The sequence below is a fragment of the Macaca nemestrina genome, chromosome 9 (assembly GCF_043159975.1).
Source record: "Macaca nemestrina isolate mMacNem1 chromosome 9, mMacNem.hap1, whole genome shotgun sequence".
Classification (NCBI taxonomy): domain Eukaryota; kingdom Metazoa; phylum Chordata; class Mammalia; order Primates; family Cercopithecidae; genus Macaca; species Macaca nemestrina.
The window spans coordinates 42,078,418-42,097,740 of record NC_092133.1 but is presented as its reverse complement, the minus strand read 5'-3'; the positions used below and the strand labels follow the sequence as shown (position 1 = coordinate 42,097,740).

Genomic DNA, 19,323 nt, shown 5'->3' with positions numbered 1-19,323 from the left:
CCAGCTTCCGCCGCCCCGTCGCTTCAGGTCTCGGACGGCGGATTCGCGCTGCCTCCGCCGCCGCGGGGCAGCCGGGGGGCAGGGAGCCAAGCGAGGGGTGCGCGTTGGCGCGGCCATGGGACTGAGCCGGATCCGGTGACAGCAGGGAGCCGAGCGGCCCGGGCCCTGAGCGCGTCTCCTCCGGGGGGCCTCGCCCTCCTGCTCGCGGGGCCGGGGCTCCTGCTGCCGTTGCTGGCGCTGCTGCTGGCTGTGGCGGCGGCCAGGATCATGTCGGGTCGCCGCTGCGCCGGCGGGGGAGCGGCCTCCGCGAGCGCGGCGGCCGAGGCCATGGAGCCGGCCGCCCGAGAGCTATTTGAGGCGTGCCGCAACGGGGACGTGGAGCGAGTCAAGAGGCTGGTGACGCCTGAGAAGGTGAACAGCCGCGACACGGCGGGCAGGAAATCCACCCCGCTGCACTTCGCCGCAGGTAACCGGGGCCAGCGTTCCCTCGCCTCGCTCCAGACCCCCCCACCTGCGCACCCGGGGCCCACAGGCCTGAAACCAGTGCTCCTCCGCCCCCCGACCTTTCTCCAGGGCTCAGGTTCTGGTGATCTCGCTCTCTTCCAGTGGGGACTGAGGAGATTAGGGGTGGGGTGAGCGTGCCACACTCACTGGAAGTTTTTGTTTTGTTTTTTTGCCGGGGGTGGGGGGTGGTTTGGGGTTTTGGCTTTGTTTTGTTTTACAGTATCAACAATACCTGTACCAACTTCCGGTCTTGTTACCCTAGAAGGCCTCTACACACAAGAAAGAGTAGGGGAAGTAGTTGATAGACCTTATGATTTAAAAGGTCAGTTATCTCCAAAATTTTTCGTTCTTGCGAGTTCCATTTGGGTTAAGGTCTTGAAGGACTTTGCAGAATACAAGGAAGTAATTTCGGAGGAGTAACTTAATAGGACCTTCACACATTAACATTAGTTAGTTTATCAGGATAGCCAATCATTACCAAGTTTCTGGAGTGACTAGAACTGGAAATAGGCAAGTTTGGGAGAACTGAAATCTGACTTAGGCTGGGTGCGGGAAGCCTTAGACGCACACACACACAAACACACACACACACAAGTTGGGGTGGAAAGTAGTAGTGTAAGAGGAAAGCTGGTGCAAGTACTTTAGCTTGAATCTAGAATTTAGGTTGGGACTAACCTTGCTTCATTCTGAAATTTAGATCGTTTGAATTACATTAATATATAGTAGATTCACTTCATGATATAAGCATGTTAAATTTAGTCGAAGAATTTAAAAGAGCCTTAGATGGGATATTCAGCTTATTTGCATAAAACATACATGCTTTTCACTTGTAGGAAAGATTATGACTTTTTCTAACTTCAGGTGAGTCATACGTGATTGAAAATGGGAGTACCTCTTCTTACCTCTGACAATCCTGGTTTTTTGTTTTGTGTATTTCATGAATGTTTAAAACAATTTTTAAAAAAATCAGGGAATACTTTTAAAGTACTCCTGTTCTTTTGGAGCTAGGTTGATGAGAAAAGGAGCAGTGAGAAAGATTTCCTGTTTCACAGATACTACTTTTACACTTTCTACGAATTGGAGATTTGTTCGCTTAAACCTGTTCCGGGTTTTAAATGTAAATACTACCAGGAGGTATGCTTTTTTGACCAATTGCACCTTTGTTGGATTTCCACTGGGGAGTCTTTTAAAAAGAAGAAAGTTTGGAGAATCTAGGTGGGAGAATTAAAAACAGTTTGTGGGCAATGGAAAGAGAAGGAAGAATACGTAAGTCAAATCACACCTAGTTAGCCTTTTTGCCTGAAATTTTGGTGGTAAGTGCTGCCATTCTTGAGCTAATTTAGATTGTCCTGTTTGACCATGTAGTCAACATTTAAACAACTGGTTTGGCAAACTGTCACGATCAACTGATACATAAGCCAAAGGGTAGGGTTACTTAGATTCTGTTCGGTTGATCTGTGGGATAAAAATAACCAAGAAAGATCTTAGTTGCTACCTTTTAAGAATTTGGTGTATTAGTGAGTTCATATCTGAAAATAGTAATATTTAGAGATGTAAGGTTATGGTGTTAGATCCTCACTGACCTTGTTCCTTCTCTACCTTCCCGCCTTCAGTTCTGTCCCAACATTTCAAAGCATTTTTTTACATAGGTTTCATTTTGTTTGTTTAAGTTTGGAAAACTTAATATTTTGGAAACCAACCCACCACTCGCAACTTACCCAAATTATCAAGTATAGGTTATAAAATTAAGAGGTCTCAAGGTATGAAAAGGGAGTAATAAAAATTATGAGGTGGGGGTTCTTCATTCAACCAGAGCTTTTAAAGTCCTGCACTTCAATCATATAAGAAACTTTTTTAAAAACTGGCTTTGTAAATTTAATCTGAATTTTAGGTTCATCAGAGAAAAGCTCCTTAAGTGCATCTAACTACTTTTTCACTTAATGTATGGAGAATACACTTTATAATCTGTTGTAGGTAGTGAGTTATCAGTCATGTTAATGTGCCTGCAAGCATACTGTTGGAAGTTCAACACAGGTGGTGGTATTATGTAACTGCCTGACCAAGCAGTTTCTTGTGTTTGTACATCAGTCATAGAGTTAGCTGTTGGAGGTGATGGGGGACATAATTATTTTAAAATTTTTTATAGCCAGTTAAAGTTTGGAGATTTTATTAGAGGAGGCATGTTTTTTGTCTTTTTGTTTTGTTTCCCAAGTAGTATTAGCACTGAGAGGTGCGTGCAGACCACAGAAAATGAAAATCAGTTTAGAAAACATTTGGTTTAATTTCATCCCCAAAAGTTAGTTCAATTAAAGGAATAATCAGTTGCCAGCACCAAGACAGTTAAATTCTATTAATGAGAAAGACAGTCAGCATAAACAGGAATTTTCCTTCTACTAGGTGATTTTTTATTATTGCACTAGATTGCATACTTTTCTTCTAGATAAATATTATTTAAGAAGTAATTCCTTAGGAGAAAAATGACTCTGAAAATTGTTTCCTTTTCAGTCCGCCTGCCACTGCCCCCGACCATACACAGATATACACAAGATAGGAATAATTTTTTTTTTGTTTTGTTTTTTGAGACAGAGTCTAGCTCTGTCTCCCAAGCTGGGGTGCAATGGCACGATCTCAGCTCACTGCAACCTCCATCTCCCAGGTTCAAGCAATTCTCCTGTCTCAGCCTCCTGAGTAGCTGGGATTACAGGTATGTACCACCACGCCCGGCTAATTTTTGTATTTTTTGTAGAGACAGGGTTTCACCATGTTGGTCAGGCTGGTCTCAAACTCTTGATCTCGTGATCCGCCTGCCTCGGCCTCCCAAAGTACTGGGATCACAGGCGAGAGCCGCCGTGCCTGGCCAGGAATGATTTTTTCCAACACATAACAGAACTTGTAGAGGCAAGTTGGTGGTAGGGTGGCTGTTGCTCTAATTTTACTAAAAGCAAAAGTATCTGAAATTCTTAACAGTTAATGCCCTAGAAAACAACAGATTTCAGTAAAGAAGACTCTGCTTCTCTGAGCTTATTTCTAAAAAGTAAAGAAGAGGTGACACGAACTTGGGGAGAAAGTCATCTTGATGTCATCATAGAAATGAAAGAAATATGTGGCATTCCTTACAATCTTAGAACTCTTGGAGTAGAGGTAGAAGTTTGCATTGTAGAGTCCTAGCTAAACAAAGTAACACTTGTTTTATATTTATAATATGTTACAATTAGTATGAGTATGCTACTGAGCCATATACATTGGACTGGTTAGACTGGACTTGGATTATTATATTCAATTGTGTGAATCAAATATAAGATGGGATTTTTTTAATTCAGAGGAGGAAAGTGGAATCAGAGCATCTGGAATTTATTGCACAAGCATAGATAGGAAAATTAGTGCTGCTTATTCTAGAGATGAAAGAAGACTATACCATGTTACCGTCTTCACATATGTGGAAGAATCACAAAGAGTGAGTGGATATTACTTGTGTGGCTTTGGGAGTCAAAACTAAGGCCAGTAGGTGGAAGGTTACAAGTGGTCAGACAACCTTTAACAATATTCAGCCATGGAACTGGCTGGAAGTATCCAAGCAGTGGCTGGACTGGCATTCTTCAGAGATGTTGTAGAGAGGATTTCAGCCTAGTTCAGCCAACAAGTTATAATCTCATTGGTACAAGAAGGCTTTGACTGCTCAGCTACCAAAGATATACTAGCTTTTGTGATTGCCATTCATATCTTTCCCCGAAATGATAACTATTGGAGACCTCCAGTAACCTGTCAGTAACATTTCCTTCTTTGGCTGTAGGCCAATATCATAGTTGTAAGAGATGCACAAAATTTATCCAACACTCTTCACCTGAAACTACAATTATAGATTGTTGTTTTAAGGATTGGTTTTTGCTATGGGAGATGTTTAATCATACATCAGCAGGAAACCCTAGTATCAAATAAAGATCAATCTATTTAGGAATTCATCATCTTTCTTCACTTGTCAAATCTCCCAATGTATTATCAAGATTTTGAGCCATACCTTTGCCCTCAGCTCTTGCTGGATTTAGAGGTAGACAGTCGACTTCAGTAACAAGAGTTTGGAGTACTCCTTTCGGTATTCCCCCATTCAGATGGTCAAAATTTCATCACTGTAGAGGCCATGGCATTCTTTTCCAAGTTTCTACTAATCTGGCCAGACAGTATATCTATCCCAAGTTGAGATGGGCAAAGTCCTCTCCCTTGTATTCTTCATTCTTAAGAAATATATGTGGGAAATACTTTTCTGGATCTTAGCAAACTGAAGTTAATAGTAAATGAGGCCCAGGCACGGTGCCACAGGCTATAATCCCAGCACTCTGGGAGGCAAAGGCAGGAGTATCACCTGAGCTCAAGAATTCAAGACCAGCCTGGGCAACATGGTAAAACCTCATCTCTACAAAAAAATTGAAAAATGAGCTGGGCATGGTGGCACAGGCCTGACACTTTGGGAGGCAAAGACAGGAGTATCACTTGAGCTTAAGAGTTCAAGAGCAGCCTGGGCAACATGGCGAAACTTCATCTCTACAAAAAAAAAATAGAAAACTTAGCCAGGCATGGTGGCGCAGGCCTGTAGTACTAGCTACTTGGGAGGCTAAGGTTGGAGGATTACTTGAGCCAAGGCTGCAGTGAGCTGAAATTGCACCATTGCGCTCTAGGCTGGGCAACAGAGGGAAACCTTGTAACACAGAATAGTAAATGAGAGGTTTAAAATGACATTCCTCAGAAAAAATCTGTCACTGAGAGTCCTGACTGACTGTTGCTTGAAAGCTGAAGGCTGTTTGATTATACCTTCCAATCTCCCAGACCACAGGAGCTTTGTTTTGTGGCATTTGTTGACATTTTTCCAGAACTTTGCCTTTGGACAAAACCCTGTGTGATAGCCTACCTTTAGATATTGCAAGACATCACCATCTCATATGGGACCAATGGTATTATCAGTGATTAATCCCACCTTTGGACTATAAAAGACAGGAGAGGAATAGCACTTAGTTAAACTTCCTAAGAGTCTAAGTTGGTTTCTCTGTAGGGACTTGACTGCCTCACAGCTTTTGGGAAGCCATTCAGATGAAAGCATGTTTCCAGTATAGCAGCAAAATATGATACTATTAACAGTAGTCATGGTTGGCAACCAGTACCTGGAGCTGCTGAAACTGATGGCATCTAGATAAGTAATAAATTTGACAAGAGGCTACTTTCTCTGTTTTCACAAATCATTAACACCATATTCTTTGTGAGGGTCCTTTCCTATTCCAGCAGAGTATTAGACATGCATTAAACAAATGTTTGTCAAGTCCTACTATATGCCAGACACTGACCTTGTCCCTGAGTAAACTGAAATAAATAAGACACAATACCTGCCATTAACTGACACGTGGTTAATGTGGTCAACAAATACACTTTACAGATAGGCCTGCTTTGCTTCACTGTAAGCACTGTGTAGTAGATTCATACTCTGTGTATGGTTTCATCAGGATTTTCACAAGTAGAACAGTGTTTGAAGTTGAGTGCTGTTCCATAATTACAAAATAAACTACAGTATGTCCTGAGCAGCCATGACTACCAACTTTATTTAGGCTTCTGGTTCCTCATAAAGAGATCCTTAGAATATGGAGATTGATATTGACTCTGAGGATGTGCCTATTTATGTTCTACCTGGCCAGTGAGAATGTGATCAGAATATACCCTGCAAAGCATTTTTTCTTTCAGAAATTGATGCTTAACAGAAGTACTTTGAACTATTCTTGAGACCATAACAATAGGGATTTTATCAAGGATTACTCCTCAGTTTGGGAGGTATGATTTTTTTGGGGGTCGGGGGTGAGACACAGAGTTTCACTCTTGTCGCCCAGGCTGGAGTGCAGTGGTGCGATCTTGGCTCACTTCAACCTCCACCTCCCAGGTTCAAGCAATTCTCCTGCCTCCTGCTTCAGCTGCCCGAGTAGCTGGGATTACAGGCATGTACCGCCATGCCTGGCTAATTTTTATATTTTTAGTAAAAATGGGGTTTCACCGTGTTGACCACGGTGGTCTCGAACTCCTGACCTCAGGTGATCCACCCACATCTGCCTCCCAAAGTGCTGGGATTACAGGTGTGAGTCTCAGCGCCCAGCCAGGAAGTATCTTAAATCTAAAGATTTCGCTAGACTCCAAACAGCTTTTTTTTTTTTTTTTTTTTTTTACATAGCTACCTATTGACTGCTTCCAAATAATTTAAGTGCCCAAGATGTGGCTTCAAACTTTCAAAATCTCAGACTCTTCATCTACTGTCTCAGCGTAGCAGATTACGTTCACTCACATATTGTAGTTCTTACCTTATGAGTGTAAAATCATACTGACCTCTACTATCAGTCACCAGACTGGTTTCAGACATCTTAATGACTAGGAAATCATGTTGATACAAACATTGACACAAGTAATCTGTGTCTTGGAATGTTGGTAACTATGTGGGTATAATCACTTTACCCATTCTACCCATATCGATTGCCTCAGCTAAAACTTAGTTTCAGTAATGTCTTTGTCTTTAACTCTGATTTCACACAACCCTCTTCTCTTTCCAGTCTTATTTTGACAGAAAGCTACTACTTGACCTTCTTTTAGATCACCAATCCTTTGGGACAGATATCTTCCCACTTGACAGTGTCTCTTGTAACAGCTAGATAGATGTTTTACTCCAGCTATTTCTGTGCACACCTAACTCTCCTTTCTGGGAGAGTTAGGCTGTGAGTCACCATTTTGATTACTTCAGATATGCTTATTACTGCTGAAGAATAGTAATCCTTATTCTAAAATGCTAGCGTACGTCAAATAACTTTATAGAGTTAGCTTTACAACTTTTTCTTTATTTTGATTCTTTTTCTCTTACTTTCCAAATTAAGAAGCCTTTTTCTAAAAGCATTTCCTGCAGGTGGGTGCTAAGTGGTTGGGATAGCAGAACCATAGATTAGGGCAACTGTGGATAGCCTACTTGGGGAGGACAGTGTGATCAGCAATGCCCAGGAAGTGATCAGGAAGGAAGACTGAAGTCAGGGCTAATGACAGCAAGAGCTGACCTTCACCTCTTTGAAATTTTACTACTTGGCTTCTGCAGTGCCATTCTTTCTTAGTTTTACTTCTCAGTCTCTTTTTCATATACCGTGATACCATGATACATTGATTCAGCAAATATCAACAAATTGCTCTGTACCGTGTACTCTGAAGGATGCTGGGGAAGTAGTGATGAATTAAGATGCACATGGCTCTTGTCCTTCATGGAACTAAGAGTCTAGAAAATGCTGGGCGCGGTGGCTCGTGCCTGTAATCCCAGCACTTTGGGAGGCCGAGGTGGGTGGATCACAAGGTCAGGAGATCGAGACCATCCTGGCTAACACGGTGAAACCCTGTCTCTAGTAAAAATACAAAAAAAATTAGCTGGGCATGGTGGCGGGTGCCTGTAGCCCCAGCTACTCCGAGGGCTGAGGCAGGAGAATGGCTGGTGTGAACCTAGGAGGTGGAGCTTGCAGTGAGCCGCGATGGCACCACTGCACTCCAGCCTGGGGGACAGAGCGAGACTCCGTCTCAAAAAAAAAAAAAAAAGTCTAGAAAATAAGTAAAGAGTAATTACAAATTTTAATAAGTGCCAAGAAATACTGCTATGAACAGCAAAGACAAAAATCCCTGCTGGTATGGAGCTTGCATTCTAGTGAAGGAGGTGGGAGATAGACCAACTAAATGGTGTGAAGATAGGAAAAAATGTGGATGGGCAGAAGGGACTATTTTAGATAGGATGATCGGGGATAGCCTTCTTAAGGTGGTGACATTTAAACAAACCAGGTAGTGAGTAGAAGTAGGATGCTTTGTGCAAGGGAAGAGCATTCCAAGCAGAAGGGCAGCATGTACCAAGTCAATGGCATACTTGACAAACTGAAAGAAAGCTATATTATAGTTGGGAAAGGGAAGAATGGTGTGAAGTGAAATTAGAGAAAGTGAGGGCCAGTTCATGAGGGAGCTTTTAAGGCCATAGTCGAGTGTTTGAATTTTATTCTAAGAGCATCAGTGGGAAACCAAGGAATTATTTTAAACACGGCTGTGATATGATTATTTTTAAAAGGTCACTAGAGACAGAAGTGGAAATGAGAGACCTATTTAGGGGAGACTATTGCAGGAACTTATGCTGGAGGTGATAGTGTTTGGGGTAAGGTAATATCAGTGGAAATAGAAGTTGGAAACATGTTGAGTTTGAGATACCTTTAAAATATCTGGAAGGAAATATGTTAAGTAAACATTCTGGAATTTGGGTGAAAAGTCTAGACTGGAGATTTAAATTTGAGGGTTGTGCATCTAGGTGGTATTTAAAGCCGTGGGATCAGATAAGATTATCTAAAAAGAGGTTAGAGAACTGAGTCTTGAGGAATCCCAGCATTTAGAAATTGGGTAGAGGAAGCAATAAGCCTTCAGTGAGATATGACATGTCTAAAACTTGGACTCCTCATCTTCTGCCACAAATCTATTTTCATCTGCAGCCTTGCCCCCATTTCAGTTGATGGCAACTTCACTCTTCCATTACACAGGCCAAAAACCTTGGCAGTAGTGTGTGTAGTAGTAAGATTGGAAACAACCTAACTATGTATGAGAATGGAACTAGTTACATTTTGACTCTCCCAGTTAAAAAAATATATGCAATACTGATAGAAGTTGATTTCTGGGATATTATTAATAGCAGCTGTTTTTTTAAGAAAGAAAGATGTAAACACTGTCTTTAAAGATATATATTAGCAGATGTTTGCTTGCATGTATGTAAAATAACTTCAAGGTATGTGGAAAAAAAAAAAGTGATAACCAGAAGGAAGGAAACTGGGAAGCTGGGAATAGGGGTGGGAGGAAGGCTTCACCAGCCATGTGACTATTACCTATCATGTTCACATGAACCATGTGGATATACTATCCTAACCAAATCAGTCTTAATCTTAGCCCTTATCATCTGTCACCTAGACTATGGCACATAGCATTCTAAAACCTTAAGGACATATCTACTGCCTATCTCTGCATTTGATTCATTTATTCACACAATTGCCAAGGTGATCTTTCTTAAAAAAAAAAAAAAAACAGTCACTGCCCTAAACACATCATTCTGACTAATGATGTGTTGTAGCAGTATTTTTCCAACTGTTTCCAAGAGGTGCTCAGAGATGCAGGAATATTTTCTTTTGGATCTTTGTGAGGGGAAGAAGGAGGATTCAACCAGAATAGTTTTTATTTTATTCAGTTAATTTGCAATTCTATGAATGCCAACTATGTACTAGGCTTTGGGTATTTAGCAGTAAACGTAACCTGTACCTATTATAATCTTAAATAAGATCTAATTGAAATCTGTCTGGGCCCGGTGCAATGGCTCATGCCTGTAATCCCTGCACTTTGGGAGGCTGAGGCTGGTGGATTACTTGAGGTCAGAAGTTTGAGACCAGCCTGGCCAACATGGCAATACCCCATGTCTACTAAAAATACAAAAAAGAATTAGCCAGACATGATGGTGCGCAGCTGTAGTCCCAGCTACTAGGGAAACTAAGGCAAGAGAATCGCTTAAGCCCGGGAAGCAGAGGTTGCAGTGAGCCGAGATCACACCATTGCACTCCAGCCTGGGTGACAGAGCAAGACTCTGTCTCAAAAAACAAAACAAAACCTGCTATCTGAAAACAGTTTGAAAAACACTAATTTATGGGACAAAGGCCAGGTGCTACCTTAGCCTGACATACTCCTTTTTGTTGTCGTTTTGTTTCTTGGTTTTTGGTTTTTGGTTTTTTTTTTTTGAAACGGAGTCTCACTCTGTCTCCCGGGCTGGAGTGCAGTGGCCCAATCTCGGCGTACTGCAAGGTCCATCTCCCGGGTTCACGCCATTCTCCTGCCTCAGGCTCCCGAGTAGCTGGGACTACAGGCGCTTGCCACAACACCCGGCTAATTTTTTTTTTTTTTTTCGTAGTAGAGACGGAGTTTCACCATGTTAGCCAGGATGGTCTCGATCTCCTGACCTCATGATCCACCCTCCTCGGCCTCCCAAAGTGCTGGGATTCGCCCGGCCAGCCTGACATTCTCCTGATCTAGCATCTGCCCACTTTGGCTTTCTGCATCCTGGCTGTTATGGAGCATTTGTTCGTTCTTTTTTTTCTTTTCTTTTCTTTTCTTTTCTTTTCTTTTCTTTTCTTTTCTTTTCTTTTCTTTCTTCTTCTTCTTTTTTTTTTCTGAGATGGAGTCTCACTCTGTTACCCAGGCTGGAGGGCGGTGGCGTGATCTTGGCTCACTACAACCTACACCTGCCGAGTTCAAGCAATTCTCATTCCTCAGCTTCCCGTGTAGCTGGGATTACAGGCACGTGCCACCACACCTGGCTAATTTTTTGTATTTTTAGTAGAGACTGAGTTTCACCATGCTGGCCAGGCTGGTCTTGAACTCCTGACCTCGTCATCTGCCTACCTGGGCCTCCCAAAGTGCTGGGATTACTGGCGTGAGCCACTGTGCCCAGCCCAAGCATTTATTCTTTCATACCTCCATGTCTGTGTACATTTTGTTTCTTTCTTGCTCATCTCCTTTCCGTCACCTCTCCCTCCTCTTCTCATTTTCCTAATGATCCCTTATTTTTCTGGAAGCTTTCAGCTTAGGTGTCATCACTGGAATCGCCTTAGGCAAGTCTTTTCCATTCTCTGCTTTCCCCTAGTTTAGGAGTTCCCTTCTTTAAGCTCTAGTAGCACTTTATGTATACGTAGCAATTATATTGTATTGAAATTTAAAATCTTCATATCTTAAATTATGAGCTCTTTGAGAGGGGGAAGAATCAAAGATACAAAGATACTCATCTTTGTGACCGCAGAGCCCAGCAATGTTAAAACAAAAATAGTTAATCTTTTCAACTATCTTTAGCTCTTCCATCAGGTGCAACCAGGCCAACCCCAGGCATCAACCTTAGAAATGTTGTACCATTACTTTCTTATCTGTTCTCATTGCTGGTCATCTTGGAAGAACTGCGGTCAGACTTGGTGGCTTTAAGAATAGAATGGAGAAATTTCAGAAGAGTGAGCAGTTCCTTTCTCTCTACCCAAACACATTATAGACCTCTCTCCATCTGCTTTAACATATGCCTGAAAGCCTTGTCATTTTACAACTAGGTGTAAAAAGATTTTAAGTACTAATATATAGGAATGATAAGAGATTGAAACTCATTGATACTAGATCTGTAAATCAGTATAAATAAATTATCAGACTTTTTTTGTTTGGTTTGATTTGGGGGCAGTTGAGCAGAACTGTGGAATGTTGGTACCTAAAGGAGGCCTCCTACATGGAAAGAAGTTAAATATGTGTTATGCAAGTGACAAAGTAGGGACTCCTTTGAAGACACTGGATTTTATACTTTTGCCTGGGGTTATCTCTCTGTGTCTCACTACATAGACAAATACTAGCTGTAAGTGGATCTTTTTTTGTTGCTTCTCGTAGTCCCCCCAGTTTAGCAGAAACGTTCTATGAGATAGATATGGGAAAGGAATTCTGTCACTGTATCATAAGGTTGTGATTTACGTATTTAAGTTTTATACTTTGAACATCTGAAAATGTATACATACTAAATACACAGAACTCTATTGTAGAGTGAAAAACGTTTGAACTTTGAGCTTTCAGTCACTTATTTTGTGTTCTTTCTTTGAGGTTAGTAGTAGTAGTACCACCCAAGGCACTACTTAGGTACCACTACTACTTAGTGGAGAGTCACTCTGGCTTTATCATTAAGGTTAGTTACTGATATATTTCTGATCACCTTTCCATTAATTAGTTCTTGAATTGTTGAGTCTGTTATTATTTTTCAACCTGAAACATTTTAGCATGGATGGTACTTATTCTAATTTGATATCTTTTCCTTGTTGAACTTACGTGTGGACAATTTGTTTTCATCTAGGTTTTGGGCGGAAAGACGTAGTTGAATATTTGCTTCAGAATGGTGCAAATGTCCAAGCACGTGATGATGGGGGCCTTATTCCTCTTCATAATGCATGCTCTTTTGGTCATGCTGAAGTAGTCAATCTCCTTTTGCGACATGGTGCAGACCCCAATGCTCGAGATAATTGGAACTATACTCCTCTCCATGAAGCTGCAATTAAAGGAAAGATTGATGTTTGTATTGGTAAGGCTGTTAACTTTTCTGACTCTTCCTAATGTTGTAACTATTCTGAATCTGAACTGAATTAATCTGTTCATATCATCAAATTCTGTCAAGCTGAATTTATATATTTAAGAACATCCCATGATTTAATCTAACTACTATTTACTGAGTGTCTTTTTGTGTGTAGTACTGAGCCTAAATTTCTTTGGAGAATGGAATACAAAGTGCCTATTCTCTGGAAACTTGCATTCTCTTGGGAGATTAAATACACAAAGAGCCAGATAAAGGTATGGTGGAAGGGAACAGAGAGTGTTAAGAGGATAATGAGCACAGTGACTTGGCAGGATCAAGTCAAGGCCCTACTTTTTGGAGTCTTTCCAGTGGAGAAAGGGTTAAAAAGGTAGGTGGGGATTTCTTTATAAAAAGCTTTAAATACCAGGTTAAGGAGCTTGCTATTAGTATGTGTAGGCAGTGTGGAATATTGAAGATTTTTTGAGGAAGGGAACACTGTGATAAGAGTACATAGTATGCAGTCATGCTCCACGTAACTCCATTTCGAAATGGATGACATACATAAGGGTGGTCCCATAAGATTATAATGGAGCTAAAAAATTCCTGTCACCTACTAACTTCGTAGCAGTCCTAACTTCATAGCACAAGGCATTACTCAGGTTTTTGTGGTGATGCTGGGTTAACAAACCTAGTGCACTGCCAGTCATATAAAGGTATAGCATATGAAATTATGTACACTACATAATACTTGATAATAACCAACTTTGTTACTGGTTTATATATTTACTATACTTTTTATTGTGATTTAATTTTATTGAGTATACTCAGCAATTAAAAAAAAAAGTTAACTGTAAAACAGCCTCAGGCAGGTGTTCCAGAAGAAGGCATTACTATATGGCAACTCTGTGTGTGGTGTTTTGCCCCTAAAGACCTTCCAGTGGGACAAGATGTGGAGGTGGAAGACAGTAATATTGATGATCCTAAGCCTGTGTAGGCCTAGCTAATATGTGTGTCTATATCTTAGTTTTTAACAGAAAAGTTGTAAAAAATTTTTTTTGAATAGAGAAAAGCTTATAAAATAAAACATAAAGAAAATACTTTTGTATAGCTGTACATATGTTTGTTTTAAGTTGTTATTACAAAAGTCAAAAAGTTTTTATAACTTTAAAAGTTTATAATGTAAAAAGGTTACAGTAAGCTAATTATTGAAGAAATATATTTTTAAAATAAATTTACATAGCTAAGTGTACAGTGTTTATGCAGAGTCTACAGTGATGTACTATAATATCCTAGACCTTCACATTCACTCATCACTTACCCACTGACTGACTCAGAACAACTTCCAGCCCTGCAAGCTCCATTCATGGTAAATGTCCTATACAGATATACCATTTCTTATCTTTTATACTGTATTTAGACATATTTAGTTATAGATATACTTGCCATTGTATTATAGTTGCCTGCAGTATTCAGTACAGTAACATGCTGTTCAGGTTTGTAGCCTAGGAGGAATAGGCTATATACCATGTAGCCTAGGTGTTTGGTAGACTGTACCATCTAGGTTTGTGTAAACATTCTCTGGTGTTGGCACAATGATGGACTCACCTAACAAGGCATTTCTCAAAATATATCCCTGTCATTAAGTGACACATGACTGTATTTTATAAAGAGTACTCTGGTAGGGGACTGGGTAGGATGGATGGCATCAAGGATACCAGTTAGGAAACTGTAAAGTAACCCAGGTGAGAAATGATAGCTACTGAATTATAGGGTTATAGGAGAGTAGAAATGGCAGGATAAGTAAGAAAAGTATATAGTATGTGAGAAGGCTTTTTGAGAATTTTTATTAACCTGGTATTTACTTTTGTGAGACAAACAAATTCAAGGATTTTGGACTCATTGCCACCTTAACTCCATTATTTCCTGATGTAAAATAGGGACAGTTGAAATCCTTAACAGATATAGAAAGTGAGTTCAGTGCACTAGAAAAAGTCCAGGTGCTCTATGCTAGACTTAAATTGGACCTCATCGTCCCCAGCATCCCAAATCACTGTTTATGTCAACCTCACCAGCTTAAATTAGGTCATTTATAAAGATGTGAAATGGATTTCCTGGTTACCTCTGTCCAATTCTCCTTTTCTGTATGTTATCTTAAATTGTTCCTGCCCTACATTCAAATACATCATTTTTACCACATAACCCATCTCTGGTACCTCAGAGTCTTAGACATATAATTAATTAGTTTTAATAATGTAGAGTTTTCCAAAGGTAGTTATAATCTGCACTATCCAATATGGTAGCTAAGAGCTTGAAATGTCTGAATTGAGATACACTCTAAGGGAAAAAGCATACCACATTTCAGAGACTTAGTACAAAAAAAAAGTAAAATATCTACTTTTATATTGATTATAATATAAATGTAAATATTGAATTTTTGGATGTATTAGGTGAAGTGTGTTCAAATTAATTTGAACTGTTTCTTTTTTTAATGTAGTTACTGGAAAATGTTAAATTATTTATGTGGCTCATGTTTTATTTCTGTTGAACAGCACTGGTATATATAGGAGTAGAGCAGAATGGAAATTCACCCTATCAAAGAACAAGAACTGAGCTTCCTTTCTGCACATATTTGCCTGTCTTCCTCCAGCTCCTTATTTAGAGAGTATACTGGAATATCTTCATAATAATACAAATAATAATATAGTACAGAACAAAACACAATACTTCTCTTTTTTTTTCAGACGGAGTCTTGCTCTGTCACCCAGGCTAGAGTGCAGTGGTGTTATCTCCGCTCACTGCAAGCTCCACCTCCCGGGTTCACACCATTCTCCTGTCTCAGCCTCACTACAGGTGCCCGCCACCATGCCCAGGCTAATTTTTTGTATTTTTAGTAGAGACAGAGTTTCACCGTGTTAGCCAGGATGGTCTCTGTCTCTTGACCTCTTGATCCTCCCGCCTTGGCCTCCCAAAGTGCTGGGATCACAGGCGTGAGCCACCGCACCCAGCCAAGACTTCTCTTTTTATGTGCCTTGAATTATAATGTAGTAGTTTTGATTTGGGGTAGGTTAACCCTACTAAGGGTATTTGGATTTTAACTTAAAATTCAGTGTAGTTAACCTCAAAAAACTAACTGGTCAGCTAGCAACCCTTATTTATATATCCCTCAGTTAAGATTTTTCCAAAGAAAAATTGTCCTTATAAGGAGTAATTTGCACCTTGGTTTCAATGCACCTACTCCACTCTTTAGACTGTTTACCTTATACCTTACAAGTGCATTGTATTATGGTTTCAATAGTGGACAAATACAAGCAGCCTCCTGTTGATTATTCAGCCTTCCTGAAGAATAGAAAGATAATGACTGACGACCTTACAGAATTTGTTGAAAGCATAAGGAAGCCATTCAGTTTTTTGTTTGTGTTTTTTAAAAAAGAATTTACCTGTGTGGTTTTTTTTTTTCCTTAAAAATTCTACAATCTCTGTTCCCAGGCTATCTATAGCTTTAGACATTTTATTTCTGTCATGGTGAACAGTCTTTCTAGCATAAGCAGTGTTCTTTTGGAATAAGAAAAAAGCTTTCAAGCACACTTGCCTTTTTTTCCCCCTTATACACTCTTATCTATCCTTAGTCACTTGTCACCAGCTGTATAAATAGCAAAGGAAAATCTACATTGAACTGAGGGGGAACTTATTTAATGTGTCTTTAATGCATTAAATAATAGAATATGTATTATTTTTATATTTAAAATGTAACATTCCCATTCTGACAAGATACGAAAGGTCTTTAAACAACTTTGAGACTTTGCTGGACCAGAATTCTTGAGAAAATGATTTACTAAAATCAAGTTGTTAAAATTACCATTGAACTTCAAAATAGTGTTGCTATTTTGCAGTGCTCTTACAGCATGGAGCTGAGCCAACCATCCGAAATACAGATGGAAGGACAGCATTGGATTTAGCAGATCCATCTGCCAAAGCAGTGCTTACTGGTAAGTCTGTATACTCTGGTTATTCCAGGAAGCCTGTAAAGAACAAGCTTGCCAGGTAGGAAATTTGCCTCCTGTGATTAATGACCTCAGCTAGATTTTTAAAATAGTGTCAGTTCAGTAGCTTTCCTTTTCTACATGTAGATAGCTGACATTTGATTCTCCTCTAAGAAAAATAAAGCTTTCTTTTTCTTTTCTAATTGATGTTTACATATGTCATTGTTACCTTATTGGGAGTGAGGGTAATAGATAATTGTATGTTGCTGTAGTATATTCAGGATATTTCTTAAATACCCCTGAGTTTTTCAGATAACTTATGCCTGCCCCTTTATATACAGGTTGAGTATTTCTAATCCAAACTTCAAAACACTTCTGGTTTTAAGCATTTCAGATAAGGGATATTCAAGCTGTACTGCTTTTTTTTTTTTAATGTATTTTAATAATTTTTGATGGAATCCTTTCAAAAAGCACTAGCCATTCAGAAGAGGATTCTAGGCACACTCATTTCGGTACCATGAAGAATGCTAGTTGTACTCTGCTGTAACATATTTATGTCCTTGAAACCTATTGCTATGAGTAAGCTATAGTTTAGATTGACAAGCTTTCTTGAGTTGTATCCACTTCACATATTATCTCCCTTGTCAGTGTGCTTTCCTCTTAGCAACTCAGCCATATTATTTACCATATTCTTATCTACCTTGTGATAACTAGAATCATACCTAATCTAAAGTCAAGAGCCTAAGGGGCTTTGCTGTGAGCTTTGTGCCTGGATTTTGTGTTATTTCTTCTACCATTGCTGAGAAAATTTAGACTTCTTCTTGAAAAGACTTTTAGAAGTGTGCACTGTTATTGTGACTATCAATCAGTGTTCATTTTCTCCTTTAGTAGTCCATGTTATTCCATGCTTTTATTTTTGTTTTTTAAATCTTGGGCCTCAAAAGAAGTGTTGCCTTGGCAGTCAATACACAATTCACATTGTGGGCAGCAGTTTGAATGTCATTTAGCAAATCATTGTATTAATTTAAATTTTGTTGATTTTATAGTTTTGTTTGTATTCATTTGTAAAAGTAAAGGCTTTAATAAAGAAGAAATAGAGTTCATAGTTAATCCTTTTTTATATTTGTATATATTTAAAGTAGCATTAAATAAGCATGATATTAATGTTGAAAAATCTAGATTCATAAAGATGTTAATGATTATGTTATCATCAGTGATGCTATAGATTCTTTTGTAATTTCTATAATGTTGGTTTATTGAGTTTTGTTTGTTTTGTTTAGGGGTTTGTTTTTGGGGGGTGTGTGTGTGTGTGGGTGTGTGTATATCAAGGTCTCGCTCTGTCGCCCAGGCTGGAGTGCAGTGGCACAGTCACAGCTCACTGCAGCCTGAACCTATCCAGGCTCAGGTGATCCTCCAACCTCAGTCTCCCGAGTAGCTGGGACTGCAGGTGTGCGTCACCACACCCAGCCAATTTTTGTATTTTTTGTAGAGAGAGGGTTTCACCGTATTCCCAGGCTAGTCTCTAACTCTTGGGCTCAAGCGATCCACCCACCTCAGCCTCCCAAAGTGCTGGGATTACAGACATGAGCCAATACACCTGGCCTTTTTTAGGTTTGGAACAAAGTTGTAGATACATTTTGTTTCTCTGTTATGAAAATACTATACTCATTTTAGGAAATTTGAAGGGAAAAAGGAAAAGGTCACCAATAATCTATGACCCGAGATAAACTTTGTTAATATTTTGGTATATTTTCTTTTGGATTTTCCTTCTCCTGAGCATATTGTTTTTATATAGTTGAGGTTGCCTTTCATTATATAAAATAGAATCTTTTTTTTTTTAATCCCATAGCAAAGGTATTTCATGTTTGCTTTTCATGCAAATATTTTTAAACTACATAATATTCTGTTAATGAACTATTTTCCATTTATTGGAAATTTATTTCCAAATTTATCTACTTTATAATTCATTGGGCGTCTTTTTGCATAAAACTTGTTAATTTTTCTTTTTAATTTCTATACTTTTTTTTTTTCTAATTCACAGGTGAATATAAGAAGGATGAACTCTTGGAAAGTGCCAGGTACATACTAATGTTTTAAATATTTGACAGGAATACTTCACCATTAACTTTTTTCTTTTTTTTTTTTTTTTTACAGTAAGCAAACTTTAAATAGAATTTTTTGTAATGGTTACAGTACTTATCTTGAGGAAGATCTGATGAAGAATGCAAATTGCTAATACTTTTTTTGTATTCTAGGAGTGGCAATGAAGAAAAAATGATGGCTCTACTCACACCATTAAATGTCAACTGCCACGCAAGTGATGGCAGAAAGGTACTTCCTTTTGCAACTGAGTTTGTGCTTATCTCCTGGTAACATAAAGATAAAGATGTGTTTATCTTACAATAAATTGAAATATATTTGAAGAGAGCACTGATGTTTTAAGTATTTCAGTATTTTCAGTATTTCAAATTCTTAAGCTTAGTAAAACCTTATTGATGATAAACAGTTATTTGCTTCCTATATGTAATAGTGAATTTATAAACTTGTATACTATGCCTTTAATATGTATGTTGGATTTTGTAAAACCAAATTGATAACTACTTAGACAATGAAGTCATAATTGGATTTTCTGGTTTTATATTTGGGTTTTTTCTCTCTTACACATTTTATTCAACCATTATTTGAATTTCATTAATA

General features: G+C 39.1%; 1 protein-coding gene across 3 annotated transcripts in view; it reads left to right on the top strand.

The window, feature by feature from the left end:
* LOC105480371 (tankyrase 2) overlaps positions 1–19,323 on the top strand; it is a 66,746-nt gene continuing 47,423 nt past the window's right edge. For 2 of the 3 annotated variants that reach the window (XM_011739100.3, XM_011739089.3), the window contains exons 1-5: positions 2–466; positions 12,431–12,655; positions 16,537–16,632; positions 18,668–18,704; positions 18,882–18,957. In XM_011739100.3, the coding sequence (XP_011737402.1) occupies positions 268–466; positions 12,431–12,655; positions 16,537–16,632; positions 18,668–18,704; positions 18,882–18,957 (633 nt within the window). In that variant the 5' untranslated portion in view covers positions 2–267. Of the gene's footprint in view, positions 467–12,430; positions 12,656–16,536; positions 16,633–18,667; positions 18,705–18,881; positions 18,958–19,323 lie in introns of all 3 variants that reach the window. The other variant, XM_024792572.2, reaches the window with a different exon arrangement.